This window comes from Schistosoma haematobium, chromosome ZW (genome assembly GCF_000699445.3).
Source record: "Schistosoma haematobium chromosome ZW, whole genome shotgun sequence".
NCBI lineage: Eukaryota > Metazoa > Platyhelminthes > Trematoda > Strigeidida > Schistosomatidae > Schistosoma > Schistosoma haematobium.
The window spans coordinates 54779697-54798755 of NC_067195.1; the positions used below are offsets into that span (position 1 = coordinate 54779697).

General features: G+C 38.0%; 2 protein-coding genes across 3 annotated transcripts; one reads left to right on the forward strand and one right to left on the reverse strand.

The window, feature by feature from the left end:
* Window positions 1-471: 471 nt before the first annotated feature.
* On the forward strand, window positions 472-9763 carry MS3_00003918 (uncharacterized protein; the record flags this gene model as incomplete). The annotated part of the gene is made up of 2 exons (XM_012939850.3): window positions 472-549; window positions 7723-9763. The coding sequence occupies 2 exons, from the start codon at window positions 472-474 to the stop codon at window positions 9292-9294; spliced, it is 1650 nt and encodes a 549-aa protein (XP_012795304.2). The 3' UTR covers window positions 9295-9763.
* WDR88_1 (WD repeat-containing protein 88) lies at window positions 9743-15323 on the reverse strand. Of its 2 annotated transcripts, XM_051211793.1 has the most exons (10): window positions 12667-15323; window positions 12434-12630; window positions 12335-12398; window positions 12165-12303; window positions 11997-12123; window positions 11774-11958; window positions 11657-11739; window positions 11551-11619; window positions 11428-11520; window positions 9783-9932 (listed from the first exon to the last, which is right to left on the reverse strand). In XM_051211793.1, exons 1-10 carry the CDS (start codon window positions 12679-12681, stop codon window positions 9831-9833), a joined length of 1074 nt encoding a protein of 357 aa, XP_051071894.1. In that variant the 5' UTR covers window positions 12682-15323; the 3' UTR covers window positions 9783-9830. The 2 variants fall into 2 exon arrangements, with proteins under 2 accessions (XP_051071893.1, XP_051071894.1); XM_051211794.1 differs by having other exon boundaries at window positions 9743-9932; window positions 11428-11619.
* Window positions 15324-19059: the final 3736 nt, after the last annotated feature.

Here is a 19059-nt window from a genome sequence, read left to right on the forward strand (position 1 = left end):
AAACATCCATACGGTGGTTGCGGTAAGTTTTTATTCAGGATGCCTGAGTCAAGTCCGAAATGAGGCCCTGATTCAATGCTTTGATACTAATAGGCTATTGGCTGTCCGTCAACCACCTAATTAAGACTGCAACGAAATAAGCTCAAACAGAAACGAGTAGAAAATCAAACTCAAAGCAGTTAGCAGTTAGTAGCAACAATTAATACTAGGATAATTTTGTATACTGGTCCCCATTGTACTAGTGAAAAATCGAGTGAATGATGGAGGAATAGAATGTTTACATGCATGCATTTTTTAAATTAAATGAAGTGAAACAACACGTTGAAAAACTTGCAAAGTGCATGTGGTCATCTTTCAGACACTTACCACTTTTGTTGTTAGAATTGTTCTGAATGGTCACAGCGCGCGGTATGTAAACCCCTCGACCCAGCCTGCCATCTCTGCGGGCTCAATTGGTGTGGGTGTTTATCGATGTTCTACGCTGTAATGAGCAATTCCTTAAACTCCATCATGCTGAAACTAAGAAATTCCATGGATTCGACCCAGAATGTAGGTTTTTAACATCTTACAGTTTGATCCAAACCATATGTTGAATGTTGATGGGCATACTTCAAGTGATTACATGAAATTAAAATCTTTTACACCTTACTTGGACAGATTTATTAGTAGAAGTGATCTGTCTGACTGTGCTCATGATGTGTATAGTTTTCTGCTTACATGATCAGTAGATAAACGAAATTAATTTGCCTTGTTAAAGTCGGTTGTCGAACGACTTTATGTAATAACTCACATTGTAAATAAACACAGTAATTGCCCTGTTCTTTTAAACATTATTCTGAGTATTTTAAAAAGACAACTTCACTATATTCTACCACCCGTGTTGTCAATGCCGGGCTTTTGCTGCGTATTGTCGGCTAGTTTGGTGGTCGCTGTGTAGACTGGCTTGTTATGTTGTCGTGGAGGCTTGGTAGTAAAATTTCGGATGACTTCACGACTCAATGCCCTTCTAATGTGTCGTTCCTCCTGTCAAATATAATAAGTTAGTGCTTGCTCAATAATCCCCTAATATTTGAGATCCCGAACTAAGTTTGGTGTTATCTGTCGGTATATCTCAGCAATTAACTTTACAATAGGAATTCTTACAGACTAATTCACTCATCTTGTATGCATTCAAATAATATGACTGGAATGTTCTGATAATAGGGCATATTACAATTAATATCGTTTTACTCATTGTGGTAGTATAAGCACTGATGGCGTTTTCATATCCCATATGAAGATTGCCTGAAGTTTGATTAATATCGCTAGTGAACAGTAAATGAAATATTAGTTTTAGCTGACCATTTTAACGTAGTCCATGATGGCCGAGAAAATTGTGAATACTTAAGTCGCTTAGCTTGCAAAGCACTGCCTAACCGATAGTCACTAGGCGGGCTAATTGCCCACATTCGAGTCGTGCAGAGCAGATGGGTTCCTACCATAAGATTGCAAATATGATTACTCCTAGTTCTCAAAAGTGAGACCTACGACCACCGCCGTATCGTAAATATCACATGCTTGTTGTGACACCATTACTACAAGAATGCCGGCTTCATTGTATTAACCTATGCAGTTTTTGAACCTACCCGTCTACACTGATTATGTTCAGTGTACTGCTTTAATGGCAATCCTTCCGTAATCTCATTCCGTTTATGAAAAATATCAACAAATATCTAGATTATTCATCGTGAACTTCTTACTGACTTCACAACCCAGTTAAGTCGGTGTTGTAACTTTAACTGGGGATTAATTTTGATCTGACCGCTTTTCCAACAGGCTCAAAGATCACATAACGAAAGCATTTACCGTCAATGGTGTATTTTTTACTTGTTAAGAGCTGAACTAGGACTAGTCTTAACCCTTTATTATTTAATTTCAGTAGAATTATGGAAATTTCAGTTCTTTTTTCATAGTTATGTATTTTCTCTTAGTGTTGTCATGTGAATGTGAGTTACTGTCAGTCATTTATGACCAACGCGGTACCTGATATGTAAGTGCACCTTTTCAGAAAGCTACACCATATTAGCACAGCGGGATGAAGTCAAATTCCATAGTGGTAGTAGTAGTAATAATATAACTAACAGTAGTCGTATTAGTAGAAAGATCAAGTTTAAAAACGAAGGAATGTGCCAAAGGTTTCGGAACTTAAGGTCTAAGAGAAAATGGTGAATAGACATGCTCCATTCCAACTGATTCTGAGTTGCTACCTAACATCAGCTATTGATAAAATAATCATGCAGACCTCAACCAGATAAGCTGTACTTGCCTACGTGGCTCAGTCAGTCAGTAATTTCATAAACTGCTGGCATATTTTGGTTTGACCGCCCCTACCTTTCAACGTACTATACAAGACAACATCGACCGTCTAGGTTGGTAGTGGTTAGGCATACGTGTGGTGTGCTACTGAGGTCGACAGATGTATGTAGTATGTACCACCAATCAAAAGTGGAATGCCTGATGGCAGGAGGTTGAGAAAATCGAAGAGAAAAGAACAAGGATAGAGCGATTGATATGGAAATTAGGGAACAACAAAGTCTGAGACCTTTGATTGGTATTGTGCAAATGAAGTATTACTGTATGGTCCTCAGGTTCTACCAAGACATTCTGTAATGTATTAAAATGCATTTGGTTTTCCTCACCACTCTCGTTCACTACGTACGTAAAGCATGTTTGGTTTACCGACAGATATCTATCCTGTGCCACGAGATGGAAAGAGCTAGTCGAGCTTTTGAACACTGCCAAGATTTCATCAGGTGCCGACTCACTAGGCCTATTATAAGTCAGTCGACCGATGGACTCAGTTTTACTCCCAAATATTAGTTCGGAAAGCAGCTCTGAAGTAGCATTTTACATTTAAAGGGAGTAAATCACATTCCGAAAATGCTTGCATTGATGCATTTTTTGTCTCCATCAAACAATACTGTACCATCTTCGTACTCTAAGTTAACAAACAGATCTTCTGGTAGATCGATCCCTGAAAAATTGAACGATGAGAGCACTAACTCCTAAAGAATGTGTATAACAAAATCGATAAAGTAAATAACTAACACCACTTGAAGCTAAAAATCCTCATAGCAGTTTGTCATAATCTCTGACTTAACTAGTAGTGTTCTAGTATGAAGCCCGTATCGAGTTGATATAATTTAGTACGTCTCTAATAGCGTACACTACCATTAAACCTGCTAATCGACTGTCAGACGCTGCCTTTAGGTCAAGAAATAGTTGCACTTATGGTCTATAATCTGATAAGTAATTGTCTGATTATTCCGTACTCAATCCTAAAATCAGCTTAGTTTCCTCTAGTTCGCCCTCTATGAGCCCATGTTAAGCATCAAATGATTGTGGAGGCTAGTATTTTAGGCATTATTTGAGTTAAACTGATTCTTTTGTGACCAAGGGACGATTCTTATCCAACCAACTAATTTAAATAGTTGGTGTTCGACTTCTAGGTCACTGTTAAGACCCTAAAAAAAGATATAAAGATACTCAAATGGTAACATCAGTCATCACATGGTGGTTATCTGGAAGGCAGTCACAAAATCGTACAATTCCTCACCGAATGAGCCCCTAAATGCCCTGGTACGGCCGAGAGTGGGGAGAGTCCGCTCACCCTCTCGACATGCTCTCACATGGCCATGCGTATATAGCCTCTGCCAGCAAAGTCCTACTCACCGCCTTCTCGTGGTGGGGGTGTTGTTTACGAAATTGAGAGGACGAAAAGTGAATGTTCGGCGCTTTAACCCGGTTCGTGGACATAAAGGGTCCACCTAGGGGAGTTGGAAAAGCCTGATTCCAAATCAATGGTGCACATGGGCTCCAGTGTCCTGAGGGAACAAATGACATATGAACCTATTGTTTGTCACCGGTTTCTATGGGACTGCATCTTCTTACAACGCTCCACAGCCTTGTGAATCGGACCTTTAGGTCGGAGGCTCCGGGTGTGGCTCCCTAAGAAAACCACCTGCTTCGGTTTGGGCACCCGAGCAGTATCACAGCCCTCACACAAATCAAATGAGATTTGTGTGGTGCATATCTATTTGGTACCTCCTTATACCAATATCTGTGACCAAATAATAATAATAAGAATGAATACTTTATACATTTTCTTTATTTGGTTCTAATAAAGTCATCATTAATGTAAACTGAGTGGAGATTTAAAAAATACAGTAAACAAACATCCTACATTTATAATATTTCCTGTTTATTTTCTACCTGCCAACATGTGATTCTTCAGATAGTTAGCTAACATCAAAATTATTCAAATTTGATAGGAAAATCCAGTTACCGACGCCTCAGATTTCCATTCTATCAGTCACACTTATAAGGGTTTGTTGTTGTAACAGCCCATCAGTCATCTACAACGTAGGACCAGACACATACATGCATCAGCCCAAGTTGCCACACCTCTTTAGCACAACAAAATAAGCATCAAATTCATAGAAGTAGTCACTTCAATTGTAGTAATTTATGAAAGAAAGATCGTGTATAATGACATAGTACAGAAAGAAAGAAACAGTTCATAGAACGAAGGATATAAAGCGATTTTAATCTTATGGTTTAAGGAAAGACAAAGAGTGTATGCATCGACGCCATTGTGATAGATTCTGGACCATATCACCCAGAGTCTCCAACCATTGGTTACGACAGTCATGTGGACTCCAACCAAGCAGTATGCATCTACCAACATGGCTAAGACGAAAAGTTAGCGACTTCAATGACTGATGCCACTTTTTCGTTTGGCTCCCCATAACTTTCTCCAATCTTCCTTCAACACTAGTCAGCATTGCGCTTCGTGGTAATCGATGTTGAGCCATATATAACTCGCCTGGATTATTTTCGGGACTTAGATTATTCTAAAGATTTGACTTATATAACGTCGTTTGGCCGCCACTAACTTTTTCCAATCTGCCTTCAACACTAGTCAGCTTTGCGCGTCGTGGTAGTCGGTAGTTGGACATGTGCAATACGTCACCCAACCATCTCAGTCGATGTAGATTCACAACCTCACCAACTAAATTACCATCATTCCCTAGTATCTTCCGTCTAACCTCACTATTACTTATCCAGTGATCCCAGCAGATGCTGGCAATATTTCTAGGACATCTGTGATCAAATACTAGTAACTTATGAGTATCTTCTACTCTTAATGGCCACGTTCCGCAGCCGTGAAGTTCAGGTGTTGACGCAGGTCAGTTCTGAAGCAACGATTTGCAATTAGAAAGGGGGGAAGGGCATCCCTAACATTCTGGCATTGTTGCTCAGTGCTATCAAAAGACTGCATTTTAGAGTCTTCACCAAACAGGATCATATCATCTGCATATTCTAAGTCGATAAGTGGACCTCCTGGTAGGAGATCAATGCCCGAGAATTCAGTCGACGAGAGCGTTATTTCCATCAGTAAGTTTATAATGAAGTTAAACAAAAGTGGACAGCCTTGTCGGACACCACTTGAGGTTGCAAAATCAGATGACAGTTCGTCATAAGCTCTGACTCGACTAGTAGTGTTCGAGTAAAGAGCCTTCACAAGATTTACGTACTTCTGAGGTACGCCTTTCGATGACAGACACTGCCATACAACCTCTCGGTCTACAGAGTCAAATTCTGCTTTTAGGTCAAGAAAGGCCACCATTGCCGGACGCCGATAAGCATGCCTGTGTTCTAGAACCTGATGAATGGTGAATATGTGGTCGATGCAGCCACATAAAGGTCTGAAGCTAGCCTGATGTTTCCATGTTTGCAGTTCACTAGTCTTCCTTAGGCACCCGATAAATATTGAAGCTAGTATTATAGATGCTATGTCATTCAACCTAATCTCTAAAACCTGACCATCAACCTGGACCAGTTGTCCTTCTCGGTTCAGATTAGTTATAGCGTTTTGATCTTTATTCATTTTCAGTGTTTATCTAAGTCAGTGTTCCACCCATCGCTCTGGATGTCTAGACAGAGAACAGATAAGTGTCATCTTTTTCTGAGATTGTCTCCCACTTGACTCCCTAATTCCGGTTTCTTTTGTTAATCTGTAAAGCTGTCTTGTGTTACCTAAAGCCGCTGTCTTTCCCATCTCTTTGACTTTAGTTGTCTACCACTGCTGACTGTCGTTCCTTAAACTTTTGATTAACATAGATCTAATCTATTTTGTTTATCATCGTGTTCGTAGCTGATGGGATAAGTTTATAAGAGTGTCAGTGCAGTAGATGTCGCGGAAATCCATTGGTTTTTCGTGACTCTTTGATTCAAATTATTAATAGATGTCGCTGCTGTTTCCAAGAAATATCTGGGTCAGCCTCGTATCCAGAACCACCTAAGTGTGACCTCAGTTGTTCGTGAAATCTGCTTAAGGTCCACGGTGACCTACTTTCTGAAATAGCTACATCGAATGTTCGTCAGGTGTGCAAACTTTCTCCAATTCAATTTTGTTGCAGATAAAACTTTAGCAATGGCACTTTCTTCGTTTGATATTCCAGGACCTGATCTACCAATGGCTTTCCTTATCAGTTTGTGGTACTCAAATGACGTAATTGTTGTGTCGAAGATGATGAAATACTTGTGTCGCGGAGTTATGAAGTGTGTTGCCTACCTAACTTATCTTAGAAGTCTGATCGATCTCGGCGTGTTTGTACTTGGCGAAATTTCGCTCCAGATAAGCGTTGAATGATTATCGAATCTAGTATATCAGACGTTATAATAGTACAATATGTCCTGTTGTTATCCTATGAGGATTTCTAGCTAGTATCTCCGTCAGAATAATTTCTAAAATTAGACCATTATCTTTAAAGACCCGTAGTTAAGATACCAAGTTCTGATGATTCCTATCTGTTTGAGTTAGATAGGACTGTTTCAATTTCGATAAGATTTAGGGAACTTGTTGGGTTTCCACCTTGGTAATTAGAAAAAAAGTAGGTACCTGTTAAACTGTTTCTGGAAGTCTTCCACATATTGTTTTAATCTCTTGAACTTTAAGAGGATCACATTCCTGACTCTTTGATGAATCAAAACAGTTGTCTTGTGTTGCATGTCGTTACTTTTGCTACCCACCATTACTCGTGATTATCGCGTAAACCTTTTTGGTCTACGTCAAGGTTGTCATCACTGTCTATCGTCCTCTCAACCTGCCTAGGTGAGTTTCCGAGCAGACATTGATCTAGTTGAATTTTCCTAGTCATTTGGTGTAAGTTCCTTGAACGCGATCAATTCCGGAGAGGAAGCAGCGGCTGTTCTGTATATATCCGCACTACCAGCCATTTGTTTAGAATTGTCGTTTGTAAACTTTCTGTACACATCAACTAGATTTAAGCATTAGATTAGGCCGTAACATAGTTCCTCCAGTTTCACTTACCACATGACCATGAAGTCATTAAATGTGCAGTCAGTTGATTTTAAGTTTCAAATTATTTGATTCTTTTTTTCTTGTAGATCCGTTTTTTCCCAAACCATTTTCTTTTTATCATGTCTTTTTTACTCCAGCTCATACTTCTACTATATTAATTTCGTCTCACTGTGCTGTTGTGATATGGAAACTTAGGGTGATGCAGTATGTTCCAGGTTCTGCGCTGCCTGACTATTTCATTCGAAATTATAGCTACAATTCAAGTGCCTATTCAAATAAAAAATATCCATCTGTTATTTCATTTGAAAAATGTGCTTTCTTAACTTTAGGAACTTCTTATTCATTCTACTTTGTAGGTAACAGATTTGAATGCAGTGTGTGACGTCATCGGTCATTTGGAGAACTTCCCGATGACTATGATTCAGTTACAGGATACTAGGATTGGTCAATTGTTACAAACCATTCGTCACAAGGTTGATCCACCTCTTCAAAAACGCATTCGACTTATTATCAAAGCATGGCAAAAGCTACTATCCTCTGAATATTCACATCAGTTTGTCATTCCTTTGAAGACTTCGGACAAAAATATACCTACGTCACCTAGGTCGAATGGCACACCAATTAAAATATCTGCTCGTGAAAGATCCAGGCAACCAGCAGACGCTGTAAATGCAATATACTCTCCCCAGATGAAAAGCTCCGTACATCTCACAAAGAGAAATTTCCCCGATTCTCCCTCAGAAAAACTCAACAAAGATGATTCACAAAAATCTGCTGTGCATCTAACACACCAAAACGATAACTATGTTTCAAATATTTCTAAACGTCTGAAGTGCGTAGACACAACATCAACAGTCTTTCAGGTCAAAAGTCCGAGTAACCTTGTGAATGGTAGTAAATGTATGGAATCACAACCTCAGAATACCGGGTTTAGAGAAAAGTTAGATACTTCAGTACCTCAAACAATTATTTCAACAGCATCTCGATCTCCTTCATCGAAACTCCGAATAGCGAATTCCATGCGTTTGACGAAAGTGAAATCAACTGCAGAACTGGTCCAAGCTGCAGGAGATTGTATTGATTCCGTAACTGCTGACCGCATTCTTACAAACAGAATCAGCAAAGAAGTCGACCCTCCTCGAGTATGTTCAATAATGCAACCCACAAAAACACGTCTGGCTCGTGCAAACTCTGGTTCTCAGTCAAGTTCACGCTGTGTCTCTGCCAATAATAATGAAACTTCGCATTCTCCTAAATGTAACACAATTTTAGATTTAAAGTCGGAAATACCCTTGGAGTGTAGAGAAAGTCCTGCTGTATACGAAAAAGATCACAACCTAACTTCTGATTCGGTTAAAAGTGTTATACCTTTTGTAAACGTTTCATCTATCAATAATCAAAGTCCTATAAGCTATAATAGTGAAAATATATCCAATCGACTATTATTCAAAGATGTTGAGAACAACACTGCGTCAATCGCCCAGAAAGTTAAAAAGAAAAAGAAGCATAAACATCACAAGGATGAAGCTGAAATATTAGGTCCTTCCAGACTACATTCCAACCAACTAAAAAGCCATCGTAAAAACAAAACGGTTTTCCCCCCTGTGACTAATTTTATGAATGATTGGCCTGACCTACCGTGTTTGCCGGAAAACATTGACTGGCATAGCCTTGATCGCAGTTATGTAACTGTCTGTGATAACAGTTCTATAGAAATTTCAGAATATAACTCTCCCCAAAAGTGTACAGTAGGTGCAGAAACTGAATATGCTTGTATTTCTCCTACAAATTTACACTCAATCATCCTAGATGATCAGTATTTACATATACTCCCTTGGGTTGATATGATTGGTTACAAGCGTCATTTCTTCCCTTCTTGTTCCGATCAGGAGTTGAGTGAACTAACTACAATGCCCGAGCCTTGGTGATACATGTGATCCCGTTGATAAATCTTTATTTATGGTGCCTTTCTATGAGATAAACTGACCTGTTCTACTTGCTTCTTTCAACGTGTGACTAATTTTGATGTATCCAAATTTCCTTTGGTTCAACAATGATGCAGATACCATGCAGCATTTATTTAACTCGTCAATAGTATGGTTTTCCGCTGTTCGGAACTGGATTACGTTCAGCTCGGTCTGGTATTTCGACAATAATTCAGTCACTTGTTTGTGTACCGAACATAACTACCCATCTAGTCTAAGTGGTTTTTGGTACTTTAAATTGGTGGACCACTTTTGCCCTGATTGCAAATACACACATATCGAAAGCCCAATCCGTGCTTTTTGAACGTTTTTACTCGTTGTGGGCTCGTAAATTTTTGTACATATATTATTTGACTGTTTGCTTTATAAGATTTGAAAAAAAACAAATATAAAAAAATACTTAGACATTAAATCTTTTATTGTTATTTTGTCGTTGACTTTTCATTGCGCTGATATCGTCTTAGTCAGTCGCATATCTTTTAATTGTTTGTCTTTGCATCGAGGTCACAAAATAAGCACTTGGGTCTTCTTCTCCAGTCACTTGTTACTGTCTGGATGAAGTTTTTTTCACAGTTAGGGCACTGAAATGAGGAAATGTTATGACTTAGTTTTTTTTTAATTATTTAAATCCTCACGATTAAAACTAGTTCGTACTGCATCATCCGTACCATTATAAAGTGGTCCTGATATAGGAAGGATACCCTTATATGTCGATACTTTGTCGTTTGGTTTGCGATAACTAATAAACAATTCGGACTCATACCACCTGTCACTACTTTATTATCCATCTCACCAGTCATATGTGCATTGTATATCAGGAAGTAACCCGCTTTAGTGGTCAAATAATTCATAGTAGCTTTCGTCTCGATTTAATATGGTTTTATCCCTAAATGTAATAGTCTGTCATCCCAATTTTATTCCCTTACAAAAGCTGGAACCAAATGTGCAATGTTAGCCGTTTTTCGATGCCTATTTCACTGTATAGTAAAAATATATGCGAATCATACATCTACTTGTCGCCAAATGTTTCTGGTTTTTTTCCGGAAACCCTATTAAGTGTTTTGTTTGGGTCACAATTTCAGATAACTCGATGACATCAGATGGTCTTGTGAACAAAATGCGCTAACTAGTAATTTATCTGTTAAGCCCAATGTTGAATTGGTGTATTTCCTCAGAAAGTCTTTATGCCAAAACTTAAGAATTTGTTGCTGCCTGTTTCTGTAAGAAGTGTTACAAGGAAACCATCCTGGAGGACAATTGTTCATTTCTCGAACTTTCCTTTTTGTCAGACGTAAGAGGCAATACTAAGTGGTGGTTATTGATTTTTAATACATGCGGTTGAGAAGTTCGGTCGGGACGGGAAGGATCGTAGGTGTTGTTACAACTTGAAGTTGTAGCGTTTGCACACCGTAATGGTGACTCGACCTTTTCTGAATCCTCGTTATTATAACTTCGAGAACCACGTTAGATCTGGAGGACAGTAATCCTATTCATTCATTCAGAATGACTTCCTAAGAACTAAACTTTTGCGGAATGTCTGTTCCGTTTGCACTGCAATTACTTGGTATTGAGGGGTTTCTTCGTGATATTTTTATCCTGACTTTCTCTTGTTGGGTACTATCCTTCATATCAACCAGAATGCACTAAAGACAACGAAACTAAGGTCTGCAGTCAAAACCCATGTGGCTCAACTGTCAGTTTTAGATTTATATGGGTTTTTAGTTCTGTGGTAGGATCCTAGACAAATTTACTGACGTTTTTCTTTCAAGCACAATGGTTTTTGATAGATATGGTGAGTCTGTCACAGGTCTCCGCACCCTATCGATGTACATTTGACTTTTGAAAATGTGAACTATGTTCACTTATCCTGCCAAGCGTCAGTCATTCACTTTGTAATTTCTTCGTCCGTAAATTGGGACAGTGTGTACACGATATGTATGTCATGATATTGAATATGAGAACTCATTTTCTGAGACATCGTGTAGTAAAAATGTATCAGTCAAATTACTTCCGAAAAAAGTTCACCTATTAGTAAAAATGACACCTTCGTTACAATTGTAATCTTACTATACTTACCTTTAAAGTAAGAACAGTTTGCTCATTGCCAGGTAAATAACTAAATGGCAACCTCTCAATCACTTCCATATTCCATGACCTTATCAGTCTGTCCTAAAAGTTGGTATTGATAATAGGATCTACTTTTGATGCTGTTAGAATCCACTTCCCATCTTTCGTCATATGTACGTCATTAATCCAATCTGTATGTCTCTGTTTAAAGTATTCTATAAATAGTACATGGTAATACCTTGAGACACAGCTTGACTTCTTTTTTCTCAGTATCCCATAATATAACACACTTGTCGTGACCTCCAGTCGCCAGATAGATCCCTAAGTAATATTAGGAGTGAAACTTGGTCCTCACCATTATCGTCTATGTCACAGCTACTTATAGAACCAGTGTGACCATCAGCTAAAATCTGTGGTCCCTCTCTCCTGTAGTTTCCAGTCTCAATGTCGTATAGATGAACCGCTTTGTCCCATGATGTTGTTACCAGCAACTTTCCGTCTCTAGCGATGGCTGCCGATGATACAGCATTCCTATGATCACTAAGAATAATTTAATTTGTAAATTCCACAAATCAAACCGCAAGGTCAGTAATGTTTTGAGAGATCGCAAGTCTGTGCATTTTGCGGATCCATCTGTTGATGTTGTAACTACACAATTTTCATTCGGAGTAAACAGACAACATGTTGGTGTATTTTCGTGAATATCTTAAAGCCAAATTAATCTTATCAGATATGAATGATTTCACCTGGAATCGAAAAAACTTTCTTTCGCCATCTTAAATCCCATAAGTTCATTTGGCAGCTGATATCAGTAACACATACCAAACAATTACCATCCTTGGTGATTGAATGATCAGTAACTGCACCTCCGTTCAGTAGGACAAACTGGGTTACGTAGTGAAAAATCTACTTTTACCTTGAGTTTTAAAGTTTCATAATCAAACAAACAGGTTCTAAAATCCATCCCACTTGATATAATACTGTAGTAGATTAATTAACATAAACATAATCTTACTTTAACCCATTACTGTCTATGTTTACGCTGTTGAGTTGTGTAGCATGTTTTGATGTGATACCTATTTGTTCCCTCGTTTTAAGAGACCACACGCGCAGTGTTTGGTCGCAACTCACTGAGACGACATGTTCAAGTTGGTCGTTGTAACTTAAGCTTGTTACTGAATCCGTATGACCTTGGAAAACAATATCATTAGACTGGTTATAGGAGGTAGGATACAAAATGGTGATTACGTGTTCATTTTCCATTGTAAGAACACTGCATCCAATGACCGACGAAATTTAGAATGATCTAGGATAAGAACGATTATGAATTCTTTGTGTCTATCAATATAATCTTGGTCTGATGTTATTAAACTTAGTGATTTTGTTTCACATGAGAATGCTACACACTTCACTTCTCTAATATTTCGGTCAGCTGTCAACCGCTATGGGTTTAGGAATAAATATTAGCTTACGAAGGCTAAAATTTGTCTGAACACCTAATGGCCAAATTTTTTTGGTTTGTTCTGATTTTTATTGCTTCGATATTAAGAATGATGTGTTCTCATAAACTAAATTAGAATGAATGCACATATTTTGTAGGTGACTTGTAATTCTGATGAACTTTGTTAGAAGACTTTGCCGGTATCAATAACATTTTTGTGATTAAGGTTAACAGCCTAAACATTATGAACAAACTAGGGCCTAGTCTTCATTCTATTTAGTGTTCTCAACTTCAAGTTATTGTTGATTCAAAAGTTGTGCAGTAAAACGAATCAAGATTTACGATGTATTAAGATACATGATCGCTAGAACTTTATTTTTAAATTCACTCTTTGAAATGCATCGAAAAATTCCAGCATTGACTGAGGATTCCTACGTCCTTATAATGGCAGAATAGAATGGATTTTCGTTCGCAGTAAAATCTCAACAGATACTGAGAATAAAAATTATGTGTTGACTGTATAGGTATGCTTAAAGTTTTCATGAGCATAGCTCAGGGATTTAAGGGTCATGGATTTTGATTTTTTTGTGAAGCTGAGTTACTATTCCTCAAGTACTTCGAAAGTGCAACCTAAAATATAATACCTACGGAACCAATTAGATCTAAACCCGAAAGGATACTGGGAAAATTGGTAAAGCTGATACTTCTGTTAAGTCTGATTGTTTATTAAAATCGTAGTGTTGTTTTGTGTTTGATGATCTTATGTGACTACATGATGAATAACGACAGGGATATAAATGCATACAAAAAACAAAAGATCTGAAATATTTTAGCCTTTTCGACGTAGAATCGGACAATTTAAAAAATTTAATGTCAATAATATATCACTAGTTCTTAAAATAGCAAGAATAATTTAGTTCCCAGAAGTTAGGAAGCTAATGTTGGCTACAGTAAGCCCAGTGGTTTGTCGAACTGTGAAAATCCGATTTCGACTTGATTGCATCAACAGCAGTTACTAATACTACATATCCTTTTAGCGAATTGCTATAAAGACTTGGAAACTACACAACCCTGCCCGAACTAACTGCAACACCGAATATGTTCCTACTTGGAAATAGCTACAGGGCACTAAGTGGTTTATTACAAATCAATAATATTAACAATCTCCAATGCCGAATTATTTGTGTGAGATTGGCACATGCAATAGCATAAATGACCTTGTCTGTCGATTCTTCTTTCCATTTTCATTTAAATAAACCCTGATAAGACTTTGTTCTAGATATACCAAAGAAACAATAAAGCATGGCTATCATACGAAGGTGAGGTAGACTAGGGAACCTTTGTATAGTGTAGAGCCGATGTAATGCTATATAAATTAAATAGTTACACCGTTTTAGTCAACTACATAGTATATTAGAACTAAGTGTTCAGCTTGATTATAGTCAAGTTCTTACAATAGATGACTTGAGATTCTTACCACAGAAACGTGGTCCTAAAAATATAATTCTGTCGTACTTTGAAATATTGTTTTCGGAATTTAACGTGTGAAGAAAATAAAAAGTAGTTTATGATGAATCTACCCGTTCATCCTCGAAACAGATCAGATATTAGCTTCAATATATACATACAATCCGTTGTACTTTTTTACGATGTCACAGACCACTTCAATAATATGTTAGATAAATTACTACGAATGTACTTATTAAACACTTGTTATGATATCGCTTAAACATATGTTGCAAATATTGCTTATTAGCAGCGTTTTGAAACCACAGACAACTATGAACAGCTTGTTTGGCACCTTAGGTTTACAGACGCATGAAACTAGAGTTATAAAGAAACACAGTTGCTGCATTTAAGTACAGCTTTACGACACAGCTATAGAAAGCCAGATGATCACTTATACAATTCAGCCTTCGATGTATTGCGTCCACAGTGAAGCTTTGCTATGATTTGAGTGAGGTTCAAAGCAGACTTTAAGGATTTCACAGAATTATCACACTATCTTATCAACACATTAATATGACTCGACGATCAGATAACACACAGAAAGTCGCTTAAATTTATTCATATAAGCTTTTATCGATTGCTAGCATTCGATAACAACACATTTATACAAGCTTGAAACTAAGTTAGTTTGGTAGTCAAAACTATACTTGTTAGAACTTATTTTCGAACGCAACTCGATTAGTTAGTTGGAATCGCCGTCGTAGTAAATCCTCTGATGAGATGCTTACAAATTCTCAGGTCAATTAACTTCCAACGAAATTCAACTGCTCAACTAAGAATGTTGATACAACCAAATAATTATTCAATTGTGAGGATTGTAGTAATTTCAACAGTTGAGATCATGGGTCAACTGTTGAAATTACTGCAATCTCCACAAAACCCCTTCTGATACTAATCAAAGATCGTTCTTATATTATGGTGCTGCTAACGTTAGAACCTGAATATTTAATCTGCGCGGACCTAACTCCATAGTGATAGGTACCAAGCTATGTAGTAAAATAGTATCTGGCAAATCCAGTTTTGTACTGCGGAAATAATATCAGTTAGTAATGTGTAAGCATTCTCAGCTACTAGAACAATAAGCAAATTACGTCGCGAATCCTCTTAGTATTTGTTTTAACCTATCTGTAACCCTGGACCGATTGCCAAAAGACCGGAAGAACGGAATAGTAAGTTTTGCCTTCAAGGCATAAACCTGAGAGCTGTCGACCAGTAAGTCTAACCGGTATGCCTACTAAATCTTTAAGAAAGAATGTTCAGAAGGATTCGTTCAAGTATCGCAACAACACCCTGATTCTTTCTAAAAAGCAGCACGGCTTTAGAACATGTTATTTACACCTTACTAGCCCATTGATAGCTGTTAAAAGTTGGTGAGCTTTCAAAGACCAAAAGTTACCTATAGATATGGTTTACACTGAATTTAGAGAGGCTTTTGACAAAGTTCATCACAACCGGCTTTTATATAGGTTAAGGAATGTCGGGGTTGGAGGCAATTTATTAACGTGGATAAAGGACTTCTTAGTTGGGCGTCAACAAAGCGTACAGGCGAACTCAAATTTGTTTAGCTGGAGAATAGTGTTTAGTGGAGGGCCTTAATGTACAGTTTTTGGGCCAGTGCTGTGACTTTTTTATGTAAATTATCATTCTAGTCTCCTATCGCTGTCGGTTTTGTTATGTGCTGATGATGTCAAGATATGCAGGGCGATAATGTAAATAGATGAAGGTTAAGAGCTTCAAAATGACTTGGAGAAATTATCGGACTGATTTAAATTTTGATAGTTGTCGATAAATGCTCCCAAGTGCATTGTGGAACATATCAGTCAACAAGGTATTGGGACATACACGATGAATAAAAGTGAGCTGCATGTTGTCTAGACATAGTGACTTAGGATTCATCGTTAGCCAATGCTTAAAAATTACTGTACACTACTGTGTCCTAGCCGACATAGGTTTTGAAATCCTATGGTCAATAGGTATGCTGTGCTTGTGCATCTTAAACTCGATTACTACATAAAAGCGAATACATCTACCTAAAAAGAAACACCAGGTAGTTGAAGTGGGTCCAAAGAATCACAATCAAGCTGACCGTATGATGTCCGACTGACTAAACTGAACCAATTTTTCTCTTAGAACATAGAGTTTACGAAGACACTTTAAAAATGTTCACAAGATCAGAACAGATAACTTGCCCGCTGACTATCGACCTTCCTATCGAATCATCAACGAATGGAATCCATTAACCCAACACGTGATTGAGGCTCCATCTTTTCACTCCATCAAAAAAAATTTGGATAGCTCGAGATATCACAGTTGTCATGACTAACACAGGTCACTCAGACTCCTGTCCTATCCAAAATGAAAATAAATATTTTATAAGAATGTTGTGTGTCATCGGTACTAATCGTATTCGACTTTGCCTCCAGAATAATAGACCTGTCATCATACGGTGACCAAGTCTGTAAGATCTCACGTGGAATTCACATCATTGTCAATGCTGTCTTGTCTTACTGTGACAATTAATAGTATGGTGTTTCGCACTTCTGGAGTATACATTTTGGCTGGCAACAGAATATATTTAATATGAACGGGAAAACTTAACATAGAGTGATCACGTCTGCACAGCCAAGCGGTAACGACTCAGTGGCATCATCCATTGACGGAAGTCGCCGAACGCATGGGGCTTGTGCACCACCCTAACAATCTAAGTTTTTCAGGAAGCTCTTAAATTTTGATCCTAGTTCAACCACACTATCTGGTAGCCTCCATTCTTGAAGTAAGGAAAGTGATGCCATCATAATAATGCATGGTATGGGACGAGTCTTCAATGATATTATCTTATCAAAGCAATCTACTAGAAGAGATAATTTCAAGACCTTTCTGAAAGAAGTACATAAAGTAACGATACATCTGTGGATAACAATTCTTTGTACAGTATGGGTACACTAAGTATGTCATGTCGGTTTGTAAAGAAATGGAAAGCCACCCAACTCTGTTTTTTTCGTCAGATATGCCTGTGAAGATGTATGTAAATGCAGAACATCGTGGTCAGATGTCTTCAGAGTACTACAGTTAATGATGACGAAGAAGCTACATCGTCAGCATGCACTGTTCTGATTGACCATAATTATGTTTCTAGATAATAATATATTTGTAACTGTGATTGTTCTTCAGTTAGAAGTAAATAATTTTTTATGTGGCTATCAACTTGTTCTTACAGCGTTTCGGTAGGAAGGCATCTATGTGGTCCTGTTACTGTGTGTTTCTGAAACGTTAAATCTTCCCATGGAGGTTTAGGACTGGAGTTGCTCAGTCTCTTATTGGCGTATGTGCATTCTGTGAGTATTGCCTTGATATTGCCTTAATTTACAAGCATTATAAGCAGAGGTGGGTAGTGGCTAGCAGTGGAATCCAGGACGCACGTTTCGTCCAATTCGGGACTCGTCATTTGGATGTACCTGCATCTCAGAACTGATGTTCACTATGGGACTCAAACCCAATACTTTTATTGAAATCATGAACTGATCTCGGATGGTCGTCTCAGAATAGTGTCAGCCTTCACGTTAGTCCTCAGAAGTCGACATACACAAATCCAACACAGGACATCGAATTCGGGACCCTCCGTTTCACATACGAACGCCCAATATCTATACAACTGACTCAACATCAAACAGTGTTACGATCTAACTTCAATCAATCTACAACATTGGTCGATCGTCTTGTGTTGTGTTCGACGGGTAACTGATCCACAATCAACGCGGCTGGATCCTATTTGTCACGGTTTCTCACTAGAGATCGAGATTGTTGGATATCGAGTGATTGTTCTAGAGGTTAAGTGTTTGTGTGTGTGACATATGTTCTTGAGTATGATTAGTAAATGTGAGGTGGTCAGTCTGTCAGTTAGATACAACGTAGGACCAAGCACATTTATGCACTGATCGAAGTTGTCACACCAACAAGTAGAAAATTAGATTTCCTGACGTTTCGTGACTTAGTGTAAGTCACTTCTGATAAGAAGTCACTAGGTTTTCTAAAGACCTGTGTATACCGAACTGCATAGGAAGACGTCTTCAAAGACGTTGCACTCGATTTCACTACCTTAATAAATTTTCCTCTTCAGTAACGATGACAGAAATGTCTGTCCAGGCATAAGCGACACATGCACAGAAAATAGTCACGCAGGAAAAACTTTCTGTTGAACTTAATGTTGACTCCTCCGCAATTACGAACTTCTTCAAAATAAACTTGGACGTACTAAACCGAAAGGAAGAAACGTATTTATCAAGGACAAGCAAGTATACGAAGACCTTAGACTATTTGGTGTACACTTTTGTTCCTCATAAGCTACCGAAAAATCATCCAATGAATCAGAACGAATCTCAGTGTCTTCCTGTGAAATGACTAATGTAGGCTTCAATTAACAGAATATATCAAAGGCAATTAGCATGCTAAATCACTCCAACATGGATGGATCTGAACGTATTCCGGCTAGTATGCTTAAAATTTGAGGTGATTATACGTGTGTTTTATTTCTCAATTTATTTGCAATATTAATCTTTAGAGCATGTTATCGTACTGCCTGGAAAACTACACATATCATTCCCAAAATTATGGCAGGACCAGAAGCAAATGTTGACAATTGCCGGCTCATAAGCATACCTCAGTGGTACATATAGTGATGGAAAATGTATTTG